The sequence below is a fragment of the Anas acuta genome, chromosome 7, assembly GCF_963932015.1.
Source record: "Anas acuta chromosome 7, bAnaAcu1.1, whole genome shotgun sequence".
NCBI classification, from domain to species: domain Eukaryota; kingdom Metazoa; phylum Chordata; class Aves; order Anseriformes; family Anatidae; genus Anas; species Anas acuta.
The window spans coordinates 38,253,741-38,275,186 of record NC_088985.1 but is presented as its reverse complement, the minus strand read 5'-3'; the positions used below and the strand labels follow the sequence as shown (position 1 = coordinate 38,275,186).

General features: G+C 37.2%; 1 protein-coding gene across 1 annotated transcript in view; it reads right to left on the bottom strand.

Moving 5' to 3' along the window:
- INPP5A (inositol polyphosphate-5-phosphatase A) overlaps positions 1-21,446 on the bottom strand; it is a 238,091-nt gene continuing 216,645 nt past the window's right edge. Inside the window, exons 13-16 of the mRNA XM_068689358.1 lie at positions 6,149-6,260; positions 1,658-1,726; positions 235-322; positions 1-140 (exon numbers count right to left, since the gene is read on the bottom strand). Coding sequence (XP_068545459.1) covers positions 242-322; positions 1,658-1,726; positions 6,149-6,260 — 262 coding nt within the window. The 3' untranslated portion in view covers positions 1-140; positions 235-241. The remainder of the gene's footprint in view (positions 141-234; positions 323-1,657; positions 1,727-6,148; positions 6,261-21,446) is intronic.

Below are 21,446 nucleotides of genomic sequence, written 5' to 3'. Positions count from 1 at the left end.
GTCTAAAAATGTGGCACTCAGGACTGGATTTATCGATACAGTTGTTACGATTATGTATTTCAGTATACTGCGCATTCCTTCCCCTCCTTGCTACAGTGTAGTTTCACGGAAAATCTTCTCATTTCGTAGGCATCTTTTTCCTGTTGCAGAATTGGCATTTTTTTAAAAAGAAAAATAAACACAGGGGAAATGATGTAGAAAATATAAACGTAAAGGAAAAAAAATGATATTTACCACCACATCACTGCACGACACAACACTTGTGCACATTTGCAATAGGTTTACCTGCCCCAGCAGCTATTCGAAAGGACAGGAACACAGGCTGCAGCAAGTTAGGGAAAAATATAAGTTATACATTTGAAATGCAAACATTTTTTTACAATCAGTAATAAACACAACAGAAATTCCTCTATGACTGGAAACAAAATGACGCAATGAAATCATGGATTAACCTAACTACAAAATGCACACGAGAACTTCAGCAGCTCCTTGTGGATTTCTGCTCCCATTGAAATCTAAGGGGAAATTTCCCACTGATTTCTGCGGGTAGAGGTTCTCCACACAACTCTCGTGTACCACAGAATTAGCTCAACTGAAAGCACCATGCTAAAAAAAAAAACTTATGAAGTACACTGGTGACAAAATAAACAAAAACGATTATTTCTGAATTGGCTGTTGCAAGCTGCTGACATGCTGAACTTTTTGTTTTACTGTAGAAGTTAGTAAATCTCTGAATTTTAAAATCTGACTTGCATGATACTGGACTAAATATCTTAAATGCATTCTTTCTTAGAAAGTCAGTACTTTGTCTCACAAGAACACTGACCATAGAAGTAAATATAATGATACATTTGTGGATTTAGATTTATGTGTATGTATGCATACATAAATGGATTTAGTCTTTACCCATCATGGAATTATCATTCAAGAGCCTGAACACTGTCTCTAGGATTGACACATCATCATTGTTGCATGCAAAAACTTGTAAGCTGTGCAAGTTTCTAGTTGTTTTTATACAGGTCCTCCATCATAAAATTCTGTGAAACTTTCAGAAGTTTCTAACCCCTTCAGAGGTTACCCCCTACTCTTTGATCAGAATTTTCAAACAAAGCAATACAGTTTTGCTGTATTTCTACCTTGGCTTTCCATCTGGTATCTTCAGCAGAGAAAATTGTCTGCAAATTCTTGTCTTTTTCTTTGCTTTAGCAACTGGTATTTATTACATAATTCAATATTCTTTTTCTCATGTAATGCTTAAATATGGATCTGCCAATATGTTATGTTTTCAATAATCAGCTAGGCACCAAATTAATCAAAATTATGTTTTGGAAGCTATTTTTATAACACAATGAAAAAAATGTTTTACAGGAATAATAGGTGTGTGTAAGTGCATATACATTAGTTCCTACTGATTTTGTGTTTACCATATTTTTCTTCAAGTGCACAACATCGTGTTCTTTAATTTATTTCAAGATATGAGTATCTACTCCATTTGCTGATTTCAGTTGAATTGAAATTTAAAACACTTTCCAAACTTTAAATCAAAAATATGAAAGACAAATAATTGAATTAAATATAAAAGAGACTAGTGCATACATTCTCCTTCCTAATGAAAGAGATACATTATATACAATGCTAAAAAGTTTAATTTAGTTACCTTGTGATCCCCCATACAGACATTTGGCCCAATGTGGTCATATATTACTATCTTCTCATCATTTTCTGACTAGTTTTAAAGAAAGACAAACAAACAAACAAAAAAACCAATTAGTTCAACTACTCCAGATTACAGAAACAGAATGACATAAGGAAATGACTTATACAAATAATTCAGAGCAGTTTCTGAACGAGAGGCTGTTCACAGAATCATAGAATCAGGCGACAGAATCATAGAAGAGGTGATATTAATGCAGGAATACATCTTTGCTTGGCTTCTGCAGAGGAGGACAGTACAGAATGAATCTTTATGTCCAACACTGCTTGCAGTAACTTGTGCTATTTTTCCACATAAATTAGCTCATGAAATCACTAAACCTACTCCTGGCTTCTAGGACATTAAGAAATTTTAGTGACTAACATTTGGATAGATTAAATTAATCATTAATTTATGTTTGCATTCAAACCTTTTGCTGTTTGAATGTTGAAATACAGCAATTGGCACCATTCCTTTTTAAAGAACAACACACAATTTTTATAGAATTAGGTAGGATACATGTTGTACTTTGGATTAAATGTAATCCACATTGCCTCATAAGATTGTTTTATTTCTTCATACAATTGTTTTTAAATGTTAAGGCGTACGAATGAATGATGTAGTTTATTAATATAATCTTTTATCGTTTCTATCAGCTATGTTCCTCCAGAAAAAAGCATTAAGTAATTTTAAGAAAATCAGCAGTAAATGAAATACGACATTCCTCTAGTCTCCATTGTGAACTGCTTTCATTTTGTTCTGCGTTGAACTTTATCCTTATACAATGACTTTAGCATTTGTAGTTTTATGAATAATGAAATAACAATAAAGTCTTTCCGCCATTTGCAAAAAAAAAAAAAAAAAAAAAAAAAAGGAATTTTCAGAATGTTTTGTTTCTCTAACACAATACTTCAGGAATAAATACAAACACATTGCCATACACAACAATTTCTTACTATGCTAAACAATTTCTATAAGCTAATTAAATCTGCAACCTCCACACTCTCAAGTTTCTAATACAATCGTAGATGTGCTTAAAACTAGTTGGCAATACTAATTTATTTTGTATGAAACAGTCAAGACTTTCTCATCTGTAATCAGTCAAGTTTGACTGGGCAATAACTTTATATAAACAGTAGCATTTAGGACTATAAAGTTAAAACTGAATTATCTTTAATGCAGTAAGGAAGCTTAAGGTCAGATTTACTTTATAGCATGGTTGTCTGCCAAAAATATAAAAACATAACCTTCTGCATTGTATGCATGAGCACTTTCCAATATTTCAAGATCATAATGCCACTAGCATCGGAAGTGGGGATACATTCATCAAAAGCGACTTGATAATTTACAAAGGCAGCATAAAATTGTGGATTTTCAACTGCATAATCTTTAGACAGATAAACAAATTACAGTGGTGCACAAGCAGAAACAATATACACTTGGCTGAGCATTCATTACTTCATGCTATCAGGCATCAACGCAACTCCCTAGCAGTGGGCAACCTTTGGTGTTTTAGGGCTCAGGAGGCATAAAATAACATGATGGTGAGGTAACCGACCATAGCATGATAGATGATGTTGCATGAAAGCTGTTTACAGCCCCATGTCTGTACAATCTGTAATGCCTACTGTGTAGCTGAACACACCGTACAGTGTGGCAATTTGTGGATACTATCCTTTCTTTACATAGGATTAAAATGCAGACTTACTACAATTTTTATTTAAAATAAAATATTGATTTGCTAAAACAGAAAATAATTTTTTAATTTGCCTATGACAATTAATATAGCAAAATAATTGCCTGCATAAGCATTTCCAATAGCTAATTAGACAAAAAAGATCTTTAAAAATTGATTTACTTTTAAATTTTAAGAATTTGGTATATTGCAATCTGTTAATTAAAATTTGCTTTTAATTTCTTAGCAGTAGCAGATCCTTTTAAAAGCTTCAGTGCTTAAGGCTCTGCAATGAAAAAATTCTGAGTGGCAAGGCAAATGCTGTTTGATGTGTAAAGCCAAGAAAACTAGTTAATAACATTTTTCCCTTCCCTCTATCATTCCTACTGAATCTTTTCAATAAAACTTATGGGCCCAAATTAGTTTATTTTTGAGCTGGGTAAGCTATCTCCTTCATTGGTATAAACTCACCAAGTTAAATAACCATGCCAGTTTGGCTTCATCTATGTCTGTAATTTTTCATGTACATTTTTGGAGATGTCCCAAACTGCATGCCCATAATTTGCAAATGCAAAACTGCAGACACAAAATTATATGCATTTTTTAAATGTAAGCTTTGAATGAACCAACTGACTGGGCTTCTGTTTCATTGAGACTAAGAAGTCTCATTGAGACTAACTGACCTCACAGTTACAAATTTCTTTAATACTCTACCTTTGTTTTCCTTTGTTTAATTTTCTCCCATTATATCCAAGTTATACCCCCCAGATAATCTGAAAGAATTCCTTTCCCTCTGTACTGTTTACACTCTTCGAGCCTTTGTGTACACTTCTATCTCCTTATTCATAGCCTAAAAAAAAAATCTTCCCTCATTGGCCACTCTTTCCATGGTTTTAATCCTTTGTTCTTCAGGAATTCCATGGGCGCCAAGTACTATCTGTAATATTTTGGGTAAAGCCTCACTTTTTCTCATGGTATTTCTGTACAAGAAGATAGAATAACATTGATTTTGACATTACTGTTCTTACCATAAAGCTTATATTCTTCTTCACTTCACAATGGCTTTTCATTAAATACCGTAATACAGCTATGGCCTAAAAGTTTGAGTAAAATTTCAAGATATCATGCAGATAATTATACATTAAAATGTGTAAGGAAGTATGTTGGACTGAAATTTGAGTAGCTATGAAAAAAATGTTCTCAGCCTTTCAGTGAGTTATATAATGCAAAGCAAACAGTCTAATCATGAGATAAAAAACCCTGATGAGAGAGAATGAGGTTATAAACTTCAGGAAATCAAGTTTCAAGGGTTTCATTACTTTAAACTGAAAAAACAAAAAGCAAACAAACAAAAAAAAAAAAACAAAACCAACAACCATGAAACTGTAGAATATGGATTTATATACAACAATTACTTCCCATTAAATTTTAGTAGTGATACAGGAAAATACAGACACATGACTTTGGGCAATTTGGGGTCTCTAAGCCCGTTATGCGACAGTCAATCTGTTCAGCAAGGTAACCTCAGTGTAACAGTGCTGAAAAGTCATAGCACATACATTCTTGCAGGGCAATCACGGCCACTGCTAGCAAGCAGGAAAGGTTTAGCTTAGAGCAGAAAGGCTTGGGTGAGATCTCCTCATATCATACATTGTTTTCCTGTTGTGTTCTTGGTCTTAGCCAACGTAACAGGACGTGTCTACAGTTGCCATAACCAAGCATGCAGGAATAAACAGAAACAGTGCAAGTTGGCATATGTAACTGGCTGATCCAGTTCAGTGTTTCTAAGGAAAGTGGGAGAGCAGAATAAAGTAAAAAGGAGAGAGAATAGGAGACAAAAGGAAAACTGGAAGGCTCCTGAACTATAATTAGCTCATTTAACCTTGGATAGAGCATTACCAAGCTTAACTTACCTCAAAGCACTTAAAACCCAAGAGGAACTGTATGTTCTAAAAATGCTGCAAAACAGTATTTTTAAAACTCTCATGGAATGTCTAAATTAAGCAACTTAATTGGTGTACCAAAGTTAGGAGCCCACCTGCTGTAGGCTCTGTCTTCATTCAGTGGACAGTGATAGGAGATTTGGCCTATCTAGCACCTGACACATTCTCAGGAAATGCAGTTCTGACCATTAACAACAGAGGGAACCTAAATCTACCACGCCTGTAACTCAGGGACCTCAAGCTGTTTCTTCATAGATTTTTCTTTCAATAGCATGACTCCTTAGTCAGCAGCCACTCCTAGCTGCTTTCACCTGCCTCTCTGCTGAATCCTAAGTAATGGCAGTACTGTTACTTAAGTTACTGTATAGGGGACTGGATTGGTGGAATGATGAAGGTTACATATTTATTTTTATTCTTTTTTAAACTGGGCACAGTTTCCCAGTGTGGTTCACAAACACCACAGGAGGGCACTGACAAGTACAGCCCTGACAAGTACAGAGAGAGCACAGGAGAGCCAATGGGCAGTCAGTGTCGACAGCTCAGATACCAAATGAGAAGTTTGTGAATCACAGAATCACAGAATTGTAGGGGTTGGAAGGGAATGCTCATGCTTTTCTAACTGTCAAAAGGTTAACTGGGATAAATCCACATTCTCAGATAAAAGGCACTGGAGACATAACCGCTTAATATTGCCATGGTATGCCCTCTCCAGCTTAGTGAGTGTGTGCTATAGTCGACTGAAAATTCAGAGAAAGCAGAAATGTATCAGAACTTCCTAACCGTGTTGAAGATAAATGCAATGCAAGGGAAGCAGAGAGGCTGCAGGCCCATACTTACTTTCAGAATGAGCTCCTTGGCTGAGTGGGACATCAAGATTCTGTCGCACCAGGCTGGACATCTCGTATTCATGTACTGCTTTCCCTGGCTGGAGTCCTCACTATATGGATAACTGCAAACAAATCACAATCACAAGTCAGAAACTTTTTGCAAAGCATCCTGAAACCTTCGCCACAAATGAAAACATTAAATTAAAATTTTAATTGGCAAAAAGCATTTCTTTTGAATACCTCTCATACTTACTTACATTTCTCTTATCCTTCTCCCTCTTTCTTTCTCATGCTCTATCTCCATTTCTCCTATCTACAGTCCTACTTTAGGCTAACATGCCAAGACAGTTTCAAAAGTCTTACCTCCTATATTGCACTTTTGCATGTGTGAGTGTCTAAGACAGCAAACTGTTTATTGATGTGAAAGAATGAAAATCAGTTCAACTGCAACTCAAGTATTGAGTAGGCTATTGGATATGACCATGAAAAATGAAAAGGCAGAAGATGCAATAGGAAACTCCGGAAACATGTTCATCTCATGGGATTTCGTTGCATGATTCTTTCAGGGAGAGCTATTCAGGGATAATTTAACAGAAAACAGAGTTCAGAGTACTGGGACCTCTGCAGCTGTACACAAAACCCACCTGTATGGATTCTCTAAGGATGACAGAAAGGAAGATATGACAAGAAAGCAGGCTTTTCAGGAGACTTTTTAAGAGCCAAGGAATTAGCTATGTAGTATAAGGAAAATGAGATGGAGGAAGTAAAATCAATATAGCCATTTATATATATATTTACAGCCTGTAACTTTACATGAAACTGTGTTAACAAAAATCTAATTGTTTTGTAACAAACTTTGGAACAGAAACTGATAAAATAGTAGTTCTGCTGTGAGATCACTAAAAATGTGCAATAGGTCTAGAGGCAGGAGACCTTTTCTCCATTAACACCAGCGACAGGACCCGCGGGAACGGAGTTAAGCTGAGGCAGGGGAAGTTTAGGCTGGACATCAGGAAGGGGTTCTTCACAGAGAGAGTGGTTGCACACTGGAACAGGCTCCCCAGGGAAGTGGTCACTGCACCGAGCCTGACTGAATTTAAGAAGAGATTGGACTGTGCACTTAGTCACATGGTCTGAACTTGGGTAGACCTGTGCGGTGTCAAGAGTTGGACTTGATGATCCTTAAGGGTCCCTTCCAACTCAGGATATTCTATGATTCTATGATTGCAAATGTGCAATAGGAGTGCAAGTGTTCCTCAGTGCACGCTATCTTTGCTTTAAAATGCAACAAAGTGTTTATTTTTAACCCACAGAACAGCCTAAAAATTAACTCTTTGGGGAAGTCAAAGGGGTTGTGAAAAGCTCAGTTTCTTGAATACTGGACCTAAACTAATTGAAGTTTCTCCTAATAAATGCAGTTAAACAAGAACATTAGCTAGTGCAACTTATCTACATATACGTGTGTGTGTACTTAAAGTAAGGATATTTGTATATTTTTTTCTCATGGTTGAATTCATAAAGGAAATATGGAGGTTTTCAAGATATGTGCATTGAAACAAAATTTCTGGTATTGTAACAAAAGGGCTTGCATGCTTGAAGAGAAACTTATTTACCACCCTACTTGGTGTGATACTCTGAAACTGAGATGTATTGCTTTCTACCAAATGGGTTTACAAGCTACAGTGCCATTAAAAAGATTAGCCATGGCAAACATCCAAGAAAAGCGTACTGAATGTATTGGAACAAACCAGTGATCTCAGTACCTTTTCCACCTCATCAAACCTAACAAGACTCATTTTCAAAACATATTATGAGAATTCAATTTGCTGCTTCACTGACATACAGAAGTACAGCTTATTTCTGAGTGTCTGTGAGATATTCTGATGATGTAATACTATTGGTAGTAGCTCTTTGTCTGCAATTTAAGGGTTGACTTTTTCCGGTAACCTCTTTTTAGTTACTGAAGAACCCTGTACAACAGAAGCTACTTTTTATGACATAAGGTGTAAGAATCAATCCCATTTCATATAATCCTTCCTTTTACAGCATTAGCTATATGGCTTTTAAAGTATGATGCTCTGTATGTAGAATGATCTGTTACTGCTATGTCAGAGCATTTCATCCAAGAGCCTATATTCTGTAAAATGCTATTTATCAATTTGTTTTATTGATCTTAATGTTTTCACAGGGTGAAAACTTCTGACAGTTTTTCAAGGTCTTTAGTGCTGATTGCCCAGTGAAGTTATGGTAGTTTACAAATATATTTGACAAATAAACATTCTGATGTCTGGGGACAGAGATGAAATGAAATGCTGCAAAAGTTATCCAGACAAAATGGTCTGTAGGTAATAGTTTAATATGCTAGAGTGGGGCTAGATATACTTTTTATAAGCTGGCATTCTTCCCTCAGGCTTCTGCGCTTCCTTCAGGTGTGGAAGCATTCTTTCTGTCTTGATGCACTCCACTGACTAAAGCTTCTCCCTCACCATCACCGTATCTTTGCCTTGTGCCAGTCTCATTCCCAGTGAAATGCTGACAGACATATAATAAAAAATATTACTAAATATACCCCCCAAGAAGAAGGGAAAATTCTTTGCTTTCCTCTGTCATGCTGTAGACAGATCACATATGCTTTAGAATAAGCAGGCTGCTTTTGTAGATTGGCTCAAAAACTGACCATAGCTGATTATGACTCTGGGAATTGCCAGGAGGGATTCTCTTTTTGCAACCTAGCACGTTTTGTGGACAAGGCAACTTAGTTTATTATGTGCTATTTACCTGAGATAGTTTATTTATTTATTTATTTTCAAATAAAGCAAATAAACACTCTGAGAGGGTTCTGGAATAAGACTGCAACTGAACAAATTTTCATGAAATGTATTGCTGATTGTATAGTATCTCACAATAGAACTTCAAATAACATACATGTCAGTGAATGTCTCTATCATCCTGTTTTGTAGTTAAATGAATAGTGGAATTAAAATAGTATGACTGCTTCCTGAATTCAATCTTGTTTTTGTGAACTCTAAAGCTTTTTACTTAGTTGGAGCATTTACAAAGGTTTTCTCCTCTATGGATACTCTGGTGTCTTATATGATGTCAGCTAATTCAGATACTTTCCCACCAGCTGCTGTGATTTAAAACAAGTCAATAGGAGCAATCAAAGGAGGAGACAGACAGACGCACAAACATTTCAGGAAGCCAGGCTAATGATTCTCGTGTTGCTATAACAGAAAGATGTTGCAAAATACAATCACACAAAAATGCCCCAAACCTCAAAGCTGCTACACACAACGGCATTCATTTAAATCCTGTACACAAAATTTGTCACAAGAATGCAGCCTTTGGGTGTGCTCCTTTCACTCCCTGCAAAGACAAGTATCATGAAGTTGGCAAGATTGGGCCCACAACCATGAAAGCTGCATGCAGAGCGCCTAATAAGATAATTAGTAGTAGTGCTTGTATGTCAGCAAAACCAGGAAATAAAGGCACAAAACTCATTTTGCTTCTTCCCATGTAACAACTGCCCACGTATGACAGACTCAAGATGGTAATCAAGAAATTGGGCAATACTTCCAATGTCAGTGGGCTAACCAAGATATAATTGTGCTAATACACAGTTCTATTTGACTAAAAATAAAATATTTGACTAAAATAGAGCAAAAATAGTCTACTGTTCTCTTTGCATACAGAAGTTATGCAAAATATCCTTTGACTGCACATGCCTCTGGATGATGGATAGACAGGCAGTTCTAGAGCTGGAGCATCCATGCAAGTGGTTTGCTCAATTTATCTCCAGTTGTTCAGGATTTTTATTTTTTTTCTCAAAATACTACTTCTAGCTGCTTTTCCACCTTCTTTCACAAACTTTCATTTCAGTTAAACTTATTTTATTTAACCAGAATTATTATTGTCAGGTGGATTTTCTGAATAAAACTCCCCAAAAGCACTAATGAGAGCATCATCATTGATATAATGCTATATGTTGTCAAAATTTAACTGAACACTTCAAGGATTCATAAACTAACTTAATTAGGAATAGGCTGTCAAATGAACTACTGGTATTACAATTAATAAGGATGAGAGCTACTTGGCACCTGTTTGATGAAAATAAAACATTAAGAGCGTCAGTAATATTACTTCACTTCTGCTGTTGTCAGGTATTGTCAAAGATGATTGGACACCTTTACAAAAATACTTACTGCAGGGTGAAAAGTCTTCTGACATCATAAACCATCCTGTCAACAGTGTCTTAACTCGAAACACAAGCCAACAAAACTATGTATAAATGTGTCTCCTTAACTGTCATTTCCGGTCAGGAAAAATGCTCCTAATGAACTCTTCTCTTGTGCAAGAAGGGATAATACGTTTTACTGAGATGGGTGAAGTGTACTTTCTAACAGGAAACAATTAACTCACTTCGGAGTGTTACTACCTTTCAAAGCTGTCTGTCACGTGCAACTCCGCTTTCTAGCTCATTTTTGCACATAGCAAACACAGTGAGTATGCCCTGCTTCTGATAACGCATTTTGGTGCTACTTTAGGCATTCTGTCTTCTATGGTAAAGACATTTCTGGTAGTGTTGTAGAAAGCGTGACATCATCCACTAGGAAACAATGGGGAAAAAGTAAACTACTTTGTATAACTTTAGTACAAAAAATGGTCATTCTGAAAAAATTATGCATGCTATGTCAAGATTTATATGCAGATATTTAGGCAAACTTTATCATGTTTCAGGGGCTGGGAAATACCTGCTATTCAAAGTCCACTTGTTCTTATCTATTAGTTATCCCCACGTTTTATATCACTGAATTGTTTCTGACACAAAATGTTTTGTTGGTATGGAATGGGATGGAATCATAAAGCATTGATGAGAACTGAGCACTTTATGAGAAGAGCTGAGATACAAGTTTTGATTTGGTCCATTTTATTTTTGAATTCAGATATGAATGCTCATGTGCTCAATTTTCAACTTTCAGTCTTTCTTCTTTCATGTAATATTGAGAGAGAACTTCAAAAGGTGAAAAATCCCAACCACTTTCCATCAAAAAATTATATATTACTTTCACATTTTGAAAGAAAATGTGGGACTGTTTTGCCTTTAGCTCTGATGTACTTTCAAGTTGTTTGAGATATACTTTTACAAGATGCAAGGACTGTGCATGTAGGTTGACAGTTCAAACTTTGAGTACTTTGAAAGGTGTAAGGCCAAACATATAAATAAAAATATTTTTATACTTTTATTTTACAAGGTCCCAACTCAGCATTTATGTGTGCTGGTACATGAACAAGATCTCAATAAAATGTCATTTGACCAATCAAAGTACAACATGTAGGAATCAGAATATGCCATTGCTAATTTTTGTCAGCTTCCAGATCATTAGTTTCTTCCTCCAAATTAAATTACCATTTTATATTTCTCTCAATTTGAAAGGGAGATTTGGGTTTCCTAGGTCTCCTCCTAACAAATGACCCCATGTAATTTATCTTCATATGCTCATCTAAGGCAGCAGATAGTTAAAGCTAAGCCATGAGACACATTGGTGTTTGAATTAAATTAGCTGCTTCACGTGTACCAAAATACTCATAAGCCTTCATGATGCGCTGTGGAGCTAACTGGCCATGATATGCATCTCACTTAAGCCAAATCAGGAGGGTAAACAGAGTCCTGCAAACACAGTAGTTAAAGTACAATGTGTTAAACAGCTGCTACTTGCAAATGCTACACTAACACCATGGTGATCAAACCAACAATCAGAGTCAAAGGTGACAATAAAAAGGGGGGTCACCCGGGCAATTCAGTAGCAAAGGGTAAGAAGGGTAAACAGGACTCAAGCCATAACTCCAGGCTCAACACAAAGCAGGAAGGTTAATGACACGATGCTTTTCTCTGAATCTTTTTTTTATGGATTTATGTTGGGCATATTGTTTTTTGGATTAACAAGCTTCTTTAGAAAATCATTGTGCTGCTGTAATATATGTCAAGAATATGCTTCAGAGTTAACATTTCTGTATCAGCAGAGCAACTCTGGCCCTCTTCTACTAAAAAGAAAAAAGACACTCAGACCTTTCTTTTTTTCCAGTGAGCAACTGGCCACATCTCTTTTACCTAGTGTTCCCCATAGTGAAAATCCTCCCTCATTGATTACAAACATCCCACTGCTAAAGCACAGTGATAATGTGAACATGCATTACTTCTTGTACCATTACGCCTACTGTCTCAGTGCCCCTTTGTAGGGTATTTAGCCTGTCTAAGAGTGAGAGACTGACACATAGCTAATAGCGACCGGTATGACACGTTTTGCTGTTCAATAAAGAACGTCATGGAGAGACCCAGTTGAAGAAAATAGATTATTCAGCAATACTAACGCCTCAGTGAGAAGACAAGAAGTGATGTGTTCTATTACTTTAATAACAATAATGTCTTATTTCAAATGTATGTAATACTGCTACTATTACAAATGGCTTACTGGGAATGACCCAACGGAGGCTTGTCTCAGCAGAGCAGTCTGATGTTACTGTATGTGACCAGGATTGAGCTAAATGTCTTCTCTGGGAATGTGCCTGACTGGGAGCAAGTCACTTCTGGGCAATGCTTATACAAATTCTAATACAGAAAACAAGAATTACTGCAAAGCTGAGACAACAGGTAGGAAGGGGTTCCAAACAGCTGGCCTTTTCAAAAGTACTTTCAGACCTCAGAATGATGCGTTAGTGGAAAAAAGAATACAGTTAATGACCCAGGTAACAGCAAAGACCATAACCTTTTCAGAATTTGTTTTACATGTTTCTTGCAGCACTGTTCATAATCTTCACCTTACACACAGCATACAGTAGTATTCGCTGCTTGAAACTGTTTGTCGTCACTGATTTTCTTATTTTCCTTTGCCACAATTCCTTAAAACAAACAGAACTGCATACTTGGTAATTCTATCCAGTTCCTCACAAATTAAAGAAACACCCTATTTAATTTAGAAATTAATTGAGAATGATGGTGAGAGCTATGCTGGTTTAATCCAAGGAGAGAAATGGGGATAAGAGCTGTTTAAAAAATATTTTAATGTTCTAGAGAAAATGGCAGCTGTCTGTTCTGCTTTTATGTGGGAAGCGGTTTCCATGCCCCACCCTAGGATGCTGGAAGAATCTGAACAACTACACAAACGTCCTGTAGGAATTTGTTCCCTGGTGTCTGAGGGATTCACTGATAATTTAAGATAACTGACCAATACCTATAAGGTGTTTTACTTTTTATGAACGACTATGAAGTATTTCTGTTTCATCAAAAATGCACAAATACTACTTCATTGGCAGTAAAAAAAAAAAAAAAAAAAAGTGCTATAAAACTAACTGATAAACAAGAATAAAAATCACCTACTGGTTTAAAAATTTTTTAACAATTTTCAGGTACCTAATTCCCCCTTCTATGAGACAACAGGACCCAAAAGCATTACTCAGATCATGTTTTATGCAATGGGAATCCTGTTTGCTACATAAGTAGTGTACTGATAGTTGACTTGTATGCTCTGAAAGCATACTGGGCACCTGGGGAGGACACTGATAATTAAAGGCAGCCCTTCAAAATCTTGCCTCCTCATTTCCCATGGAAGGGCAACAACTGGAATATGTACAATGGCACCAACAGGGTTCAGTACAAAAGGCAGAACTGTTCTTTGGACTTCCTCTTCAGAAAGGAAGGAACAAACAAGTGCAAAAGGGCTTTGCTTCCTGCAGAACAGACTAGCTCACTCTCTTGTGCAAATTAGACCAGAAAAAATATATGTATCATTGTGCAACCTACTAGAGTGGGGAAAAAAAAGGACAAAAAAGGTCATGGGACAAAATGCAAGGGTAGAGAACAAGTAGAATATACACTAAGCAGGAATTAGGAGGAATAAAGTACCAGAGCCACAGAGAATTCCAAAAGAGGAACACTCTTCCAAGAGCAAATGAGATCAGCCTGTCCCCTGGTGTGAGGTGTCAAAGCCAAGATATTGTCAATGCAGAGGGTCTACTTGAGAAAAATATCACACAGAGGTTATCTAAGACACAAACATATGTCCAACCAGTAAATTACACGACAGCCTAATGCAACAACAAACAAGAATAGGTCACTTTAAGAGAATGATTAATACATGAGATTACTGTGCATGCAGACTTATCGGAAAACAAACCTTGTAGGTGGGTGTGAACCCTTGCTAAAGTCAGTTCCTATCTTTGCTATACAACAGTTACAAGAATAATTATAATAATTAATGGAGAGCAGTGATAAAGTTAACAATTGCCCACCTGTATATTGCCTGACCACAATGTCGTTACTTCTTTTTTCACACCTACTGCCTTTTGCAATGATTGCTGACTACCACAAACTTTTTTCAGCCTCATGCTGGGCTTGCTGTTTGCTTATGACCAGGCTGTTCAACCTGTGACTGACAGAGCTTACAGAGTTTAAAATTCTGAATTGTATTTTGTCTCCAATGGCTAAGGTTGCTATGGGCTACATTAGATTACAAAGGGTAATGAGATGAAAACATGAATATTCACTATAAAGTAAAAGGCCTCAAAATATAGCAGTATAGGAATGGGTGAATAATGTCTGAAAAATACTCTGTAAGCAGGACTCATTCTGTTTTGGATAGCAAACTTGTAATGCAGCCTGTGGTTTCATATTAAGCTGTGATTCCTTTTTCAGCTTACCTTTGCTTTTGGCAAATTTTGGGAGGACTGAGGAAGGATTTCCTGTGGCTGAAGGCAGCATGGTTTGTTACTATTCTTATTCTCAACCCCAAGGGCAGAGAAATGATGAAAGGGGTGGGCTTTAAACAGACTAGCTTCTTCACTGAGAAATGAAAAACCGACTCTGTTTTCCTTGCTGGCTGGGGCAGACTGCTGCATTTTCTGCAGACATCACTCCCTTGGCACGTTTCTGGTGATACCGACTGCGAAGTGCAAGAATGTGCCTGGGAACCCCTCTGGGCAGAGACTGCTGACCTGGGGGCAAAACGGCTTCAGCACACACAGGTCGAGCTAGCAGGTCAAGACTTTTCCTCAGAAATTCATTCACTGCATCAGTAGTATGCTTCTCTGTGATGTATGGCTTGCACAGGATGGTAGGCTCATACTTAAGGAATTAAAAAGAACTTGCAATTTAAGAATTTAGAAAAAATACCTGGATATTAAGTGGCATGCTGAACAGAGAGCAGATAATTGACAACCCTGCAAATGAAGCAGATGCTGTAAGTGCCATGCTCAGCCAGGGCTTTGTTCTGAATGTTTCTGGGGGGATGACTGCCTGGCCACCATGTACACCCTCACCGCTGCAGCAGGATGACCACGCAGGAAGGTATGAAGAATTGACATAAAATCAAGCAGGCATATGTTCTTAACTGAATTACAGTTTTGTACTGGAGAAGAACAATAGTTGTTCTGTTTGTTTTTGGTTCCACAAGTATGCCTGCAGAAACGCTATTCTTAGTTGTGAGTAGTAGGAGAGTTAAGAGGTTGCCTTGGAATCCTTCCCACAAACAAAATTGACTGGAAAAAGTCTCCTGAAGCTAACGCTCCCTAACAAAGACTGCCAAGACCTTGTGGAAACCTACTTGCATATTAACTATCAGGAAGGTACTATGTTGCCTTAATACCATTGATGTTATAGCTATAAATTTGATTTATAACTATTATATACTATAAATTCCCATTAAAGTATTATTGCAAGTATGTATTATATGTATTATATGTATTATGATCCATACATACCAAAATTAATGTATAGTTAGTAATATTAATGTATTTATGTAAAATCCAGCAAATTCAATTTGCACATTCCTTAGTAGTTTGAAAACTTAAAAGTGAACTGTGGTTTCAAAGGGGTAGGGAAAAATGCCAAATTGCAGATTAATGGCTAGATTAAAAAAAAAAAAAAAAAAAAAAAAGACTGAAGTGGTGATTCTGAAAAAAATCACCCTCCATCTTATCAGCTATGCAAATGCTCTGGTCTCCCCTCCTAGCATTGTTTTATTTATTTATTTATTTTGTTTAGTGTTTGTTTGCTGTGAAACGCAGAAGCAGCCCTAAGAGCAGAATTCATCTCTGTCCCTCCACTTACAAGCAGATGGCTGGACTTTTACACTTTTACTCCCCTGAAATAGCTTTTCAAAATGTAAAATTGACTGTCCTGGCTTTTGGTTATCTACGTCAGGGCTCTAAGTTTATATTAATTTAGCTACACTGTGTTTCTATGTAGTCTTCCACAATGGAAAGTCAACCTAACACACCTTCCCACAAAGGGTTTAAGCAAAGGGAAGTCCTCACTCAAAGCATCGAAAAGCATGGAAGTTTTGCATTAACTTGTTATGGAGGGTATCAGCTCAGTTTCAGTTAACCTTTAAACACCAAATGGTGAAAGACAGCTGTGCAGCAATGCTCTTCTTCTCTCCATGGTTGTCCAGTCTTGTCAAATAGAACAATGCAGGGCATGAGCCCTCTGGTACTTCTACTTCTTTAAAGAATTATCTATACCAGTTAATTAAAAAAAAATAAAAAAAAAAATTAAGAATGGTCTTGACTCAGAGTACAGGATTCCACAGGATCCCACTTTCTACAGAATCAAAAAGTAACTTTTTGTTTGGCACTTATTATAATACCAAAATTTTACTTTTAGGAATCATTAGCACTGTCACTGGAAAAAATAAGAAAAGACTTATATAAAATTAAGTTTTTAAAGCAGTTATTAAAGAGCATGATTCAACATTAGCTGAAAATATACAGACCTTCCTTTTTGCCAAGACCTGTAAATAATGATTCCTGAGATGTTTTCTCTCTCTTACAAGTGATAAGACTCAAGTGCTCTCACTGATTATTGGATGTAGCTTACAATCAACTGAAAAGAGATGGTAACACACTATACAAAGGCACACCGTGCATGAATTTTGCAGAGGATAATGAAATCAACAACTGTCAGTACACTGGAGGAGAATTAAAAACTACAGAAATACTATGACACATACTCATTTCATTTAACATCGTGCAGTTAGAAAATTACTGAAAAAGGCAATATTTTTATTATAACTTACATTGAAATGCCATCTCAGTATAATGAAAAACTGGAAACAAGAAGGCCTGGCAACCAATCAGTTTTAGGTCCCCCAATAAGAAGATACAAATAATACAAAGAATCTTTTTTTTTCTTTTTTTTTTTTTTTTTTTTTTTTAAGGGGCTATTTGCATTTTTGCATACTCTGGAGCAAGAGTGGTAACTCTTACCTATCATACCTGTGAAGTCTCATGAAGGTCAGTTTCCCTAGTATTCAAAAACGGGAGATTTTTATTGATACCTTATAGCCACTTAGCAGTTGTTGTCGCTGGCCAGCCCAGCTCACTGTTGTCTTGTCATTTGTGTCCCATGGGTGCCCTGTTCCCGCACCCAGGCTGCCTGCTCGCCCCTTGCCTGGTGGAAGAACTGGTGCCTGCCTAGAGCCCTGTTGCGCCTCTCAGGCTCCGGGCCACTGCTAGCAGGGGAGAGCCAAATTCATCACGGGGGTGAGCAGTAACAGGCTTGTCGCACCCAGCATGATGGATGACTTCTTGAGCACAAGTGCCATGAGTTTACTGCTTGCATTGTGCTCTCAACGATGAAATGCAAGGCACCAGGGTGCTGTCTGTTCAGCTGCTCAACATCTACCCTGAGCTGACTCTTTCACTAAATGGGAACCAGTAAACAGCGCAGTACCATAATGTCAGGCAGGACAAATGGTGCTTTACAAGAAGGTATTATAACTTTCAAAATGGAGTATGAAAAATTTGGACAATGGCTTGCTTATTAGAATATTCATCTAAAGAGCAAAGTACTGTGATTTCCTTTAAAATAAATTCTTATCAGTATAGAAGTATATGCCTACACAACTGTCATGGCTTCGCTTGAAATTCACAGAGAAATTCACTGTAAAAACACTAAAATATGGAAAATGGAAATTAACTCTGTTGATTATTACAATGGAAGAATTGATTTCAATTTTTAATGAAATTGAGCATATGCAATAATCAGATTTGATTATTCTCAGTTCGTACTCTAAGTACATAAGCCCTTACAGGACACCAAAACTTCCAAATACTTTCCAGAACTTCCACTGACACTGACCACAAAATACCACTGACTCAAAAGGAGTAAAGCTTTCAACCTCAAGCCACTTATGGTAGTGTATCAATATGATCTCATGATAAAATTCAGAGAATAAACAGTTTATGCTTATAAAAAATGAATTTATAAGTCACTTAGTCTGTTGCAACTCAAAGGGATGTGACCTTTTCCATTTATCTCAATTATACACTGAATTTCAAACATGCTTTTTGAGGGGAAAATTTACAAGAAAGCCAGGAATGCAACTGTGCTATTGATTTGTAGACCTCTGTGCAAATTAGGCTATGAATTGTATGCACAAATAATGAGGCAAATAAAAGAAAGAAAAAATTGTCTTTTTTTTTTTTTTTTTTTTTTTTGAGATGTGGTATGTACTACTGAATGTATTCAATACATTTAATCTGAGATACTCTGCCTTCAGTCATTGGCCAGCATGCCCTGCTGTAAGACCATAACACTATGGATCAAGAACAGAAGTAGAGAGAGCAATTCATAGATTGAATCAAGGGACCATAACTGAAATATCATGTACTCTCTGACCAAGTCATACAGACTCTACTGTAAATTTGCTTTAGTAGGGTAATCTCAGATATCTGATTTGAGTGTGTGAAATGAAGTACAGAACCCAACACTGATAGAACTGTGTTAATGTATTGTATCAAAAAACACAGGATAACTTAGTTGTTAACTATAATAACTTATAGCTTAGATTGGTCAGAAATTTCTATAACCCATTTTTCTGTATTTCTATAACCCATTAATGCCCACATTAAGAAATACTGTGTAAGTAAATATTGGATTAAAGAGAAAGATGAAAAATGAGAATAGTAAAATGGACTTTTTTTTATCTTAATAAGTTTTTGCTCAACTTTGTAAATCCCAAGCATATTTAAGCATTTGCTGTGGTGAAAGGTAACATGGATTTGCTAACAAATTCTGAAATACTACTTTAAGGTTATCATTATAATTGCTTACAGGTCTAAATTCAAATGTTAAGCCCATAAGCCTGACATAAAAAGTGACTTTAGATCTTTCTCTGTCTCTCATTCCAGTGAAAAACACTTTGTTTATTGCATTTGCAGAACAAACTGGTGTACCATACACTTTACAGCTAAGAATACCAAGAAACTTAAAGAAGTAGTTTCTAAAGATACAGCAGTAGTGATCATATCCTCCTTTGTTTAAAAATAGAAAATCTAGTATGACTGGATGTATGATAAATCTCCTATACATTAAGCTTATATTTGCAAACAACATATAAAAGCAGCCAAGTAATTTATTTTTTTTTTTCCTCGGGAGAAGAGGAGAGGAGAGGAGAGGAGAGGAGAGGAGAGGAGAGGAGAGGAGAGGAGAGGAGAGGAGAGGAGAGGAGAGGAGAGGAGAGGAGAGGAGAGGAGAGGAGAGGAGAGGAGAGGAGAGGAGAGGAGAGGAGAGGAGAGGAGAGGAGAGGAGAGGAGAGGAGAGGAGAAACAGAGGGTAAATTAAGCCAAAACATTCATGTTGTATTCCTCTTTTTTTTTTTTTCTAGGCTCTAGGTTGAAAAGTCCTACATCAACACATTGCTTTTTGCCCATTCAAACTATCAGAATTTACAGTTAATAGCACATTGGTGCAATTATTTCAAAATAAATAATTATGTTATTTCTTCCCGGAAGAAAATCAATGTGCTTCATTTCATGAATAAAAACAGGGCACTGACTGAAGCAATTCTAGCAACAGTGAATCCAGTTCTGCAGTACTCCACTTAGGAAAGACTTCTCATTGACACTGGTGGCTGTGAAAGGATTACAGAACAGAAAGCAGGATTCCCTTGTCATAAGATCCAGAACACAAAGGAAGGATGGATGAAAAAAAACACCCTAGCATAAAGTTGATCTGTTCTTTGAATATGCATTAATTTAGCTTGTCAGTTTTACATCTTATTATTTTATCAATATTCTCATAGTAGATTTTTAACGTTTTAAAAATCTGCTTAAATTCAAAGAAATTTCATGTTATATAACCCAGTGTTAGCATCTTTTCCAAACAAAGTGCCAGCTTTCAGTATATAAAAACTTAATATTATTATTTATTATTATTATCACTGCTATTATTACTAGTTATACGAAGGGAAGAGAGTAAGTAGCAGGCAGAGATGCATGTTTACTCCTTGCACTGCTGCCCTTTGGCACAGCTGAGAACAGCTGCGGGGCTGGTTCTCCACGGGCCTTTGGAGGCTGAGGAAGGGTTTGCTGTACCCCCAAGTCACAGTCTCCAGTCTGTTCACAAAGCTCCCAAAGCTGGGAACAGGGTGGGAATAGAGAGGGAATGGGTGAATCTGGAAATGACCCTTTACAGCCATTTCCCAAGAGCTGGACAGGGTTCCTGCTCTGAAGTGTCTGCTCCACCTTGGAAAGGCAGATGTGGATTTGCAGACGCTGGGGTGAGGTAAGGAGCTAGTCTATGCAGAGCTGCAGAGGTCAGCATCCTTTACTGCTGCAACGCAGAGACCACTTGAATGGGAACAGCAATCAGCATGGCACCAGCACGCTCCACAGCGGTTTGGAGCAGGAAGCGACGAATACCACCAAACCCAAGTAAAGTAACAGTGTGCTTGGGGAGGGGGAATCCAATTACCAGCTTGGCCAGAACTTCTGTCTAGACATCTGTACAAAAATGTTATGGCAAGAAGTGGTCAGGACCTTGTTTTTTCATCTGACTTGGAAGGCAACAGAGTCAAGAGCAGTGTGACAGCTGGCTGCTGCCCAGGGAAGCGGTCAGCAGGGGCTCTGGAGACAGGCCGCCTGCCATCCTCCACAGAGCTCCCCCAGACGCCCAAGGCAGGCAGCACGAGAAGCGAGTGCTGCAGGAACAAGGGGGACCCCAGCACAGAACCTGAGCCCATCAGCTCCTGTAATGCAGATCCTGGGGCTCAGGTGCCTTGACTTTAACTTTGCAAGCCAATATTGTGGTTCATGAAATATTTCATCTCTGATATTGGTGGTGTGCAAAAACAAAACAGAGACATGATGCAGATTTGGCTTTGATTTTGCAAGGAAACAAAAACAAATAATAAAATTGAGAAAGGAATTGGAAGTGGATAAGTTGCCATCAAAATTTGGTGACTGCCCTCCTTGGTGGCACTGCGGCCTCACAGTGCTTCTCCTGTAATTGGTTATCGAAGTCTGAAAGCATG